We start from the raw sequence: 12,341 nt of genomic DNA on the forward strand, positions 1-12,341 counted from the left end.
TCAGATTGATGGTCTGGTACAATGATCATTTTCAGACATGACCCAGGCTCCGGGAGAACACACACCAAAAAAAACATTCAACTAAGAAGCGTGTTATTGTACGTACACAGTAACATAATCCGCAAGTACATATTTTTTCTGCCAGGCATTACTTTTCACAGAATCCAGGACACTAGTGAGAAATATACAATATTTAACAATATTTACATCACTGCTTTATGTCATGGCATCAGGTGGATTTAAATAGGAAATGGTAAGGTAGAAGTCAGTGACAGTATCATATATAGTTTACCCTGTCTCTCTGAAGCAGGTACAGCTTAATTCAGTTTCTAAAACTTCTTTACATTTTTATCTGAAGTCTTGTACAGTGATCTGTGATCTTATCTCAGGTGGGAGGTGGTTCCGTGTGGCAGGGGTGATTTTGGTAAAAGATCCTTCTTCTATGAAAAAGCGAAACGTACGCCTGAAGACCGATCGCCTAATGTTTTAAGATGCTAATGACAGTATTGGATGTAGTCATACTCATCTTGTCTAATGTGTGCTTTTTTTCTTAGATTTCATTAAACGTCCAACTGCATACTTAATTTCCATAACAGAAACACATGCAGAAAGAGAAAAGTACAACAAATACCCTGTAAATTTTTACATCAAGATAAGTTTTCAAATTCTGTGATCTCCTACTTGCGCTCGTATTAAGACTAGGTGAATGAGGACAACATGTAGGACTCTGATCCTCCCCCACGACAAAACAGACCAAGCTAGAGACCCTATGAGAAAACTGAATAAAAGCATTTGTTGGTGAATTCTCCTTGGGACATCAACAGAAATTCATAACACAAAAAAAGACTCCTCACACTGATAGCAATTAGAAGAACAGAGCTCATTTTAAAAGAAAACTCCATCCTAAAACTAAAAAAAATCTGGGGGGGGGGGGGTTCACTCTGTTTCCTGGCCTATTTTAACACCTCAAAAATCATCAAGTGCTTTATTTGTAATTTTAGCCCGTTTTCCACAACATGGCTACCAATGGGGCTTGATGCATCAACGTTATCTTGTTCTCCCTCAACCCTTTCTCTTTCTCATAATGCTTTGTATGACTCAGGCTAAACATAAGTAACTGTGAATTCCCATGCCATTGACATATAATGGCATTCGTGAGAGTCATTATCTTATTTACCTTCTGTAAAAGGACTGCTTCTTTTCTTTCTCAAATCACCCTCATTTACGTTTGGCTCAGGTCTTGTTTTACACAATACTTAGAAGTTATCCAGCTACAGCCAGGAAAGCTAAATTGCAAGCCTTTGTTCAGGGTTTTCTTTTGTAGTTTAAGAGGAACTGACAGTCCCCTCCACCATACTTCTCAACCATATCGAATTTCTTTGTTTTTGCTGGTTTTGAGGTCCAAATAATGGGGTGCCAGGATTCCAGAGTTGCACCCCTTACTTTCTAAATTTCCCAGCTTTTTTTTTTTTAATTTTTTTTCGGGCAGACGTCATCACATGCAGCACCATCTGCAATGACATTAGCTCCGTGAACAGCCAGCCAGCCTGTCGGAACTGGCTGAGGGCTCGAGGGATTTCAGTGGACGTTCTAGCACAGTGTGAGCCATGCATGCATCCCCCAGCTGCTCCAGGTAAAATAAAAACACAAGAGCAATTTGGTCTTCCGCAAGTTTGCCAGTCATATGTTTTATTTCTTGGATGGCAGGTAAGAACTGCTAAGCTAAAGCTCTTCACCATGTTATGTTGAACTCAAAGGCATCCCTCCTTCTTCAGTTTTAACCGCTGCAGTCAGCGCTATAAAATTTCTTACTTGGATAATGAACTGTTTGCCTCTCCTTAGCTAAAATATAGCTTTTATTTATTTTAGTGTGCCTATTCCTTTAGGGTGCTAGAGCTGTAACAGCTGCTGTAAACATAAAAACATTGATTAGTGCATGTAGGCTCGATGGCCTAAATCATTTATGGCTGTTATGTTTCAATGCCTGGACTCTGAGTACCAGTATGGTATGTGATAGCCATGATTCCACTGTTATATTGCAGAGAGGGCTAAAGTTGAGTTTAGTTGTGCACTGTACAGCAAGTAAAGTATTCTAAGTTGTCTTAAGTAATTTTCGTGAGAGAAGAGGGGCTTTATTTCCCCCTTTATAGGGGGGTGGGGTGATTGCTTTAATAAGTTGTGGTGGTCTTTAAATATAACTTATGTAGTAAGGCTATTAGGAATAAGCCTTTCCACAAACTTGATTAGTATGCCTTAAGTTGTTGGTACCAATAAACTTTAAATTTGTTTTCCCCTGACTTTTGTGTGTGGGGGAGAGGGTGACATGATTACACTCTGGAAGGTTGATTCCTGCGAGGCTGAAGTTTCCTGCTGGAAATGGATTTGGCATTTAGGTACGACTCTTCTCCCCCACTCCCCACCACCAAGAATACTCTCATCTACAGTGGAGAAGTCTTAACTTCTGCAGTTAAGCCACAGTAGGCTTGACCGTTCCTATTTCTATAGCAAAAGTGAGTGGCATTAAACGTTTTTGGTCTAGGCATTGGGGTTTCACTTGCTAAATCATTAGTCTTTAGAAAAAGTACTAGTTTAATGGCCTTGATTTGTTTCTTTCTGCTTGTGCCTGGAAATAAGAATGGCTTTGGCTAGTAATTGTTGACTGTAATAACTGGCTTTAACAGTCTGCAGACAGCAGCTCCTTTCATTTAAATTTTGCTTTTATGTTATGAACTTAAACACTTCTACTGGTATAGAAGTGCTTTCCATAGAGGTACATTGATGCAGTTGGCTTTGCAAAGTAGGTGAATGGACTTTAGCAATGTTAAAACTCAAGTATGTTCCAGTAGTACTAAACTCTAGTATTCATTGCCAAGGTTGAAACTGCTAGTAGTGAATGGTGGTGAATTCTCATAAATGCTTATAAAAAGATCTGGTTCACCTTGCAACACCTGTCGCAGACAGCTCTGCTTCATGCTGAACAGCAATCAAATGGTTCCAACTGGCTTTGTAGGACTCTTACAGAATACCTTACTGGGCAGGAAGAACTTTGTATTGTAAGTGCTTGCATGTCGTTATGATTTGTTGGCCAAATGACCGTTAAGCTTCAGGGTTTCAGGAGAGAGGTGCACTTACGAGTAAAATACAAGGCGGCAGTACTGGGCCCAGCATAATAGCTTGCTGTAGTTATGCCCAAGCAGTCTGTTCTAACAGTTGTTGGACCTTATTTCTAGAGTGAGAGAGGATTAGTTAAAAGTTCAACATGCTCTCTAACTGTTTAGAGGGGTCTGTTATGGGCAGCCAGTGTACTGCAATGCAGACCTTTAACATGCTTGTATACAAGGTACTCAATTATGTAAATTTTCAATTGAGATTTGAAAAGTTTAAACACTGGTATGGTTCTGGTCTTGTCTGGTGGCTTTCAGCTTCACAAGTAAATGCTAGTATAGAACTTGCTGACTAGGTAAATGGCCTGCATCAATGACACTTTCAGCCAGTTTTGCTTGTCCTTTTGCACTTGATGTCCAGGAGCATTTTTATCAGGAGCTAAAAGCCTTACCATGTTTGCAGCATGGGCTACACCTTTTGCAGGTCATTGAATTCTGCTTTTGCAGAATATGAATAAAGATGGCAGGTTGTATCCTAGAGTGGGCTACTTGCTTTCCATCAAACTTTTGGGTACTGCTAACAAACTGGGTTGTCCTCAGTGATGAACACTGTTGTAACCCAAAAGATATAAACCCATTTCCATGACTAGTTGTTTTTGTACTTTACAGTATTAAGGTTAGGATGATGGCAGTGACAGGCACTGTGTGTAGTGGGTTTGTACTGTTTAGGCTTGTTTAAAGTTTTCAAATAAGCCTGTTTTGGTGTGCATTTATGGTGTTTAAGACCAAGAAGGCTCTTTGTCTTCCTGAGTTTGATTCAATTTGTGTCCACCATAGACAGGAGATGTTGCTTTTACGGAATGGTCTTTTCTTAAAATCTGAGCACTCTGGCTTGGACTGGCAATCTTCATGTTGTAGGTCTTGGCTTTCAGAATGACATGTGTGTGTGGATGGGGGTGACATGTGCTACTGGAAAGATAGTGGTCTGCTTTAGGAATTTACATACTTGTGAGTAGTTACTAAGGGAAAGGGCCCATAAGGCCACTTAGTTTGGCAAGATTTCTGTTCTGTGACTTGAAGGGGGTATATAGGTTCATAGGTTGGTACATACATTTAATATCCTGATTTGCATCCTCACAAGTGCCTTTTCTCTGTCAGCAGGGTTTGCATGAATTACTTGTCACAGTAGACTAAAATAGGAATGGTGATATCTGTGTGGGATGTTATTACCCATCCAAACTCAGAGAATTCTTTCAGCTGATTTCTACAGCATTAGGAAATGCTAGAATAGATGTGCTGCTAGGCAGCATGAGATTGGTGCTAGAACTGCATTCACATTACTCTACATCCAGATGCCATAGATTTTTTACTTTTCTGGTGAAGTGGTAAGAGTACACTGGATTGCAAGCTCAAACAGCATTTCAAAGACTTGGCTAGGGTGGGTGTGACTTGTTTGGAGAGGAATACCGAACTCTTACAATTTCAAAGTGAAATTTTAAAATCTGCAGTACTTGGTTTTAATGGAGCTAATAAGAGTACAGAATACAGTTCAATTTTACAGGGTCAGGAGTTTTAGTTTTTAAAAACATATTGTTGGGTTTTAATGGTCTAAACTGGAGGTGTTCTGAAACTGGGTGGAAAGATCAAAGCAGTTGGGATACTCATGGAGGGTGGTGTGACAAAGGGAAATACTGCCAGCCCAGATAGCTGGAATTTTGTAAATTGTCATTTGAATGTTAATGATTAATATGGTTTATACAGAAGTGTAACAGGAGATACTGCCAAACCACTTATCTGGAATTTTCGAAATGGTTGTGTCAACTCATTTGTGAATATCAGCATGATGCAATTTACTACAGGGTCTGGGCCCTGGGGTCATATTTTGGTTGTCTGTTGTTCAGTTTGCATTTGAAAGTCAGTATCCCATGATTCCAATGGAGTGGGCGGGGTTACATAATTATATATGCAGATTTTATGTTAATCTGCATATAGATTTGTACCTAATTTTCATGAGTCTTTGTCCAAATTTTTGATGTTTCCAGGTTGACAGGTATGCCCTCCACCCACACTACTGCAGAGGTGTTAAAACTGACACTGCACCATAACACCCCTGCAGAATAGTACAGTTGTGTACACTTACCATAAATGTAGATGTTCAAGTGTATTCACTGTTGCAATCATCATATTTGGGTTATCTGCCAGCAGGTAGACCTCAGTTGGCCTGAATACCAGAATCTTAGTATTTCTGCTTCAGATGCTGTCGCTTCTTCTATGACATCAGGTCGTCAGGGGTATAAAAACAGGCAGACTATGCCATTACATCAGTTTTTCTTGCCTCAAATATCAGGAGCCCACAAAAAGGGAGTTAGTATATGGTGTGGAAACTACTATCAGTAAAAAGTAAATACCAATACCATTAGGAATACCCATAGAGGGGAGAGATAGAAAGATGGAGAAAAACTGGGGGCTGGAGAGAGGGAAACCAGGACTGCAACAGTGAATACACTCGAACATCTACATTTATGGTAGGTGTACACAACTGTGCTATGTTTTTTCATGTTTCACTGTTGCAGTCATAACACTTGGGTAGATTCCCAAAGCTGAGGAAGGAGTGGAGGCAGTCAAGAAGAGGTAGGGCTGGCCAGTAGGCCCTGCAAGACTGCTGTAGCAAATCCTGCCCTGGATTTGGAAAAGATAGGTAAGTGGTAATGCTTGGTGAAGGTGTGCACGGAACTCCAGGTTGCAGCTTTTAGAATGTCCCTGGTAGGGACTCCCCTGAGAAATGCTGTAGAGGTAGACATGGCGTTAGTGGAATGTGTTCTGACCCCCTGAGGGGTTGGTTTTCCATGGTGCTTGTAGCAGGAATGGATGCAGTGTGCTATCCATTTGGAAATGGTTTGTTTAGAAATGGCCTTGCCCTCTGCCCCTGTTGCAAAGCTGACTAGCAGCTGGTCAGATTTTCTGAAAGGCTTAGTCCTATCAAGGTAGAACCTGAGCTGTCTGTGCACATCCAAAGAGTGCAGGATCCTTTCCCCTTTATTCTGAGGGTTAGGGAAGAAGGATGGCAAATGGATGGATTGGTTTAGGGCCACACTGGACACCACCTTAGGCATAAAGGATGGGTTAGTCCTGAGGGAAACCCTGTCAGCATGGAAGATAATAAAGGGTTCCACAGCCATCAGTGCCTGTAGCTCAGACACTCTTCTAGCTGTAGTGATGCTATAAGCAAGGCTGTTTTCCAAGAGAGGAATTTTAACTCTGCTGAAGCAGCAGGTTCAAAAGGGGGAAGCGTGAGCTTTTCCAATACAAAGTTAAGGTCTCAAGCAGAGGTGGGTGCACTCCTTGGGGGCCTTAAGTTGTTAACCCTCTCAGGAACTGTATGATGAGGGGGTGAGAAAATAGAGGTGGCTCAGTATTGTAATGAGTCAAAATGGCAGAGGCATGAGTCTTAATGGAGGAGAAGGATAGGCCTCTGTGGAGTAGCTCTGCTAGGCAATCCAGGATTAGAGGTAAAGAGGGCACAGCTGTGTCCTTTCCTTTAGACTGAATCCAACAATAATATCTTTTTCACTTTTCCAAATAGTATTTCCTAGTACTAGGCCTTCTGGCTTCAAGAATGACATCCAGCACCTGTTTAGGGTTGCTGGTGGAGTATTTCAAGGAATACGCCAGGCTGCAAGATTTAGGGTTTGTAATTGTGGTTGCAAAATCTGCCCCTCCTGCTGTGACAGCAGGGTAGGGGTCTGGCGTAGGTGCCAGAGTGGCACCGTTGTCAGGCTGCGCAGGAGTGGAAACCAGTGCTGGTGTGGCCAGTCAGGGGCAATCAGAACTGCCCTTGGCCTGTCTTCTTTTCTCTTGAGTAGTACTCTTGAGAGAATAGGCAGAGGGGGAAAGGCAAAGATTGAGAGGATTTCCCACAGAAAGGATAGGGCATCCACTTTCCAAGCCCTGCAGTGAGGGTTCCTGGTGCAGAATTTGCTTAACTGGTGATTGTGGGGGGAGGCAAACAGATCCACCTCTGAGGTCCCCCACATCTGGATCAGGAGGTTGAAAGTGCTGGGCTCCAATTTCCACTCGTGTGGGTTTAGGAGATTTCTGCTCAAGTCATCTGCCAGTGAATTTTGTTTGCCTGGCAGGAATTGAGCTTGTAGATGGACTTGGTTGTCCAGAGCTGTGCTCCACAGAGTCATGGCTAACCTACAGTATGGGTAAGAATGGGTTCCCCCCTGCTTGTTTATGTACCACGTAACTGTGGTGTTGTCTGTTTTTATTAGCAGTTGTCCTGGAAGGATTAGGTATCTGTAAGCTTTTGCTTGATGTGCAGGAGAAGTTGGCTTGGGCTCCAGTGACCCTGAATGCATTTGCCAGCCATGTGGGCCCCCCATGCATAGTCTGATGCGTCTGTGGTCAGGGTTTCTGCGGCGTGGGTAGAGTAAAATGCAGTCCCTTGTTGTGGTTGCATGCTTCTGCCCACCAAAGGAACTCTACCGTCAGACAAGGTATGATAGGAATAACTGTTTCCAGGTCCAGAGAATGTTGGCACCAAAGACTTTTTAGTACCACTGAAGTTTCCTCACATGCAGTCTTGCATAAGGAATTAGCAGAATACATGAGGCCATGAACCCTAGGGCTTGCAGTTAGCTGGGTTTTGGCGGCCATTTGCTTGAAGTAGTCTGTCAGATAGACTTGTTTTTCTTACGTGAGAAATGCCATCTGGGAAGTTGTGTCCAAGCTTGCTCCCAGGAATACAATCTTTTGATTGGGCACCAGTTGTGATTTCTTTTTATTGATGGTGTACCCCAAAGAAATGAGAAGGCTTTTTACAAATGCCAGGTGCTGAAGCAGCAATTCCTGGCTGTCTGCCTTAATCAGGCAGTCATCCAAGTATGGGTAAATTTGGATATTTCTCTGCCTGCAGTATGCAATGGTTGGAGCCAGGCATTTTGTGAATACCCTGGGCGCAGTAGATAAGCCAAAGGGAAGTGCAGAGAACTGATAATGCATAGATCCTGCCCTGAAACGTACATATTTCCTGCATGATTCCCTGATGGGGATGTGCAGATAAGCTTCTTTTAAGTCTAGGGTGACTAACCAGGCATCCTTGCCTAGCATAGGGAGAAGCTGTTGCAGGGTAAGCATCTTGAATTTTGGGATCACCACGAAGGTGTTAAGAATTGAAAGATCCAGGATAGGGTGCCAACAGCCCTCTCTCCTGGGTACCAGGAATAGTCTGGAGTAGAAATCCTGACCCCTTTGTTCAAATGGAACTGGTGGAATAGCTCTGATGTTGAGCAGGGAAAGAACTTGGTTTTGAGCCTCTGCCCACTGGTTTGGAGGAAGGTCTGGAAACCCGCTTGGCGTTGGCAGTGAATGGAAATAAAATGTGTACTCCTGGGATATAATGTTGAGGACCCATTGGTCCTGAGTGATAGACATCCAGTTTTTTGCATGAAGGGCAAGTTTTCCTCCTAGGGGCACAAGCAAATGGGCAGGGTTGGGAGGTAGAGTTGAGAAGTCAATGTGAATTTTTTCCATAGAGAGGTGGCTTACCACTCCCTGTTTTAGGGCTGGGAGCACTCCATTGCTTAGATCTCTGCATACCCTGAGACTGTAGTCTGGGTGGTCTGTTTCCCCTGGGTCTTGTTCAGAATGCCTGGAGGGGGCTGGAAAGGACCAGTGTTTTGAAGGGCAATACCTACTGAATCGAGGTGGTTGCACTTGTAAGAATTCTTTAACAGTTTGCATAGATTTAGCTTTTTCTACCATCTTTTTAAGAACAACTTCTGTTTTGGTACCAAACAAAATGTCCGTATTTAAAGGAGCGTCTAGTAATTTGGATTTGACATGATCTGCTCCTTCAGCCAAGCATGACTTCTCAGTACAGAGCCAGTGACTGCAGCCCTGCCAGATGCTTCTAGGGCATCAAAACCACACTGCAAAGTATGCTTACTAACTTGGTTTGCAAAATGCAGAAGCTCTTGCAAATCTTAATTTTCTGTACAATCTGGAAATATTACCATTTTTTTGTTTAATAAGATCGATAATATGTTGCTGGTACGTCAGCATGTAAAACTGGCAATTCAATGTCCTAATAGCAAGAGTTGCAGAGGTATATTACCTTCTTATCCCATCTGTCTAAAGCTCTGGAATCCATGTCTACAGGGGTAGGATTTTTGGCTGTAGTAGCCTTAATACCTTTAGGTCCCTGGGAAATTATCTCTGGATCAGCAGTAGGATTCTTGAAAAGAAACTTGTGTGAATCAGGTACTCTGGTACTATCTGTTCGGTTTCCTAGGTAAGGTATCTGGAGTAAGAATGGATTCCAAGAAGACCTCATCCACAACATCTAGGCCAGGGGGAATAGCTAAAGGCCTGTGCTGAGGTAACTCTAAAAATTCTCTGAGTCTCTTTTTGGACTGAGGATAGTCTTAGCATTTTCAATGGAAATGCTCTCTTAAAGTATGCAAGGTTTCACCAAAAGAGAAATCCTCTGGGGGGGGGGGGGGGGGTGGATTCCACTGCATCTGAATCCTCATAGGCTGATAAGGGCATGTCCTGATAATCAGAAAAGTCAGTCATTGGACACCTGGTCTGTAGAATCTGAAGGCAACTGAATACTTTTGTCTGTTAGCAGGGGAAGGCTGGCTTCTCCTAATTAGCGTTATAAGGTCTTCAGCCATTCTAAGCATTTGTTTTTGTGGCATGGAGGCCTGAGCATGCGCTTGGTCATCGATTTTATAGGCGGAGTGCATACTCTGGGCCTAAGAAACTCAGTAGTTTTGGCTAAAAAAGAAGTCGCCGGTTTGATTCTAACATCGTAGGTCGGAAAACATCCTCAGAAGCCAGTGCCTACACAGCAACTCCAGACCCATCCAAGGTAGAGACATTCACTGGTTCCATAGTCGAAGAAGCATCTCGCGGCATACCGGACTCCGAATGGGTCTCAGCAGAGGCCTGCGAATCCATAGAAGCATTCGTCAGGAGCTGCAAAGGCGCCTCACTTGAGTACCGGCAGACTGGCGACTAGCTTAACGGAAGTGTCTTTGGCAGTTTTGGACCTATGTGGTCTATGTCTTTATCCTTACTTTTTTTCGGAAGATAGGCAGTCGGATGGCTTAATGAAGCCATTTCGGAATATGGAGATCGAGACCAAAAGAATTTAGTACCAAAAATAGTCAGACGATGAATGGTTCAGACGTTAAACAAGGCACAAAACCGACAGCGAGGGATGTCGTGGTCTGGGCCTAAACAGGTGACACAGTAAGAATGAAAATCTCTGAGGTATTTGCTTTCCACAGGCAAGGCAATTGTTAACTTTTTCTGACATCGGTTAGAGCAAGAAAAAAGGATCCCGAACGGGGTACGTAGCTTCAGAAGACTTCAGGATTATCAACTCGAAAAACGAAAATTTCAAGTAGGGGTTGACTGGCACTTGCTAACTGCTTCGGCTTCGGGCTCCTCCTCGGCAAGAAAGACTGATGTAATGGCGACTGCTGCCTGTTTTTATACCCCTGAAGACCTGACATCATGGAAGACGCGACAGCATCCAATGCACAAATACTAAGACTCTGGTATTCGGGCCGACTGAGGGCTACCTGCAGGCAGATATAACCCAAGTGTGATGACTGCAACAGTGAAACACGAAGAACATACAATTCCTCTTGGACTATAAAAGAAAACCCTGAACAAAGACCTGCAATTTAGTTACTTTTCTGGCTGTAGCTGGATAACTTCTAAGTATAGTATAAAACAAAGTCTGAGCCAAACATAAATGAGGGTGATTAGGGACAGAAAAAAAGAAGCCCTTTTACAGAAGGTAAATAAGATAACGACTCACACAAATCTCATTATATGTCAATAGCATGGGAATTCACAGTTACTTCCTTATGTCTGGCATGGGTAATACAAAGCATTAAGGGAAAGAGAAAGGGTTGAGTGAGAACAAGATCACGATACATAAAGCCTCACTGGTAGCCATGTTTAACAGGCTAAAATTACAAGTAACGCACTTAGAGTCACTCTGAGGTGTTACAATAGGTAAGGAAGCAAAGATGGAGTGAAAAACAGATTTATTAGTTCTAGGGTAGAGTTTTCCTTTAATTTATTTTATTTAATTAGTTTACTGTGGTAAGGCACTGATCAAGTCTAACCAACTTCAAGCACAGCCTGGGACAATTAAACAAAATTATTATTCAAATTGGTAAGTTTTGTTACAATGCAAGATTACAACCAGGCTGAAAAAGGAACAAAAAGTTGCATACAGAAGATAAAAAGTACATTCTGAACAAATGATATATACAAGTGATAATTACAGCAATATTGAAAATGTTTAACTGCTGCATGATTCAGTTTACACTTGCACAACCCTCATTTATAAACAGAGCCCCCTTACCCCATGGCCAAAGATGCTGACTGCATCCCTACAGGTAAAGATGGATGTCAGACTGGAAAAAAAAGGCATGACAAAGTCATCATCACTCTGCTACTTGCCTTCCATGCAGTGATCCATATGATCAGAATCTTTACCTCATGTGCTTACACTTCCACAAACCAGCCTCAGTCCCAAACCAGTGTCTTATTTTTGCATTGTAGTATCTGGGTACTCTCCACACCCACAAGTAACAAGAAATTAAAAGACCTGCTCCAGGTCAGGCAAAAACCAACATTGAGTAGACTGGAATTAGAGCTCAGCTGTTTACCTTCACATGTCAACCCCCTAAATTCTACTCTACATTTTGCTTCCTTGCACAAACTGCTGCTTCAGCCAGAAGGCCAGCAAGTCTAACTTAGAAAGACACTACCAGAAAAGTGCCCAAAATAAAGCACTGTTCATCCATTCTAAGTACCTCAACCTGTCTTTGCAACACTCAACAGGAAAAATCAAAGGTTAATGTGACCTGCAAAGTTACTTATCCAATCTCTGAGTAATTACAGTTTCATTAGTTTTTAAAAGAAATACTTGCAAACAGTGATACTTCTACTGATGATTACCAATAGCTCAAAACTTACCTAAGAGCAGCCGCATGGTAAGTATCCACATAATCAGAAATAAACAGCTCTCGGCTCCGGATGAGTGGGTCTGTGATCGCAAGTTCTCGACCAGTGTCAACTGGAAAACATGTTAGAACTTGATGGAATAATTTGCCTTCTGTACTTATGATTACATTACATTCAATTGGAAATTATGTCCCCAAATTAAATACTGTTTTCTAATCAAGAACTAAATAAACACAATTG

At 42.3% G+C, this 12,341-nt stretch overlaps 1 protein-coding gene across 6 annotated transcripts in view; it reads right to left on the reverse strand.

Moving 5' to 3' along the window:
* The window catches only part of RERE (arginine-glutamic acid dipeptide repeats), a 3,515,893-nt gene that overhangs the window by 2,033,627 nt on the left and 1,469,925 nt on the right, over positions 1-12,341 (reverse strand). For 5 of the 6 annotated variants that reach the window (XM_044063104.1, XM_044063103.1, XM_044063108.1 and 2 more), the window contains exon 6: positions 12,114-12,231. In XM_044063104.1, the coding sequence (XP_043919039.1) occupies positions 12,114-12,231 (118 nt within the window). The remainder of the gene's footprint in view (positions 1-12,113; positions 12,232-12,341) is intronic. The other variant, XM_044063106.1, reaches the window with a different exon arrangement.

Source organism: Protopterus annectens, chromosome 2.part1, assembly GCF_019279795.1.
Source record: "Protopterus annectens isolate FY-2018-M chromosome 2.part1, PAN1.0, whole genome shotgun sequence".
NCBI lineage: Eukaryota > Metazoa > Chordata > Ceratodontiformes > Protopteridae > Protopterus > Protopterus annectens.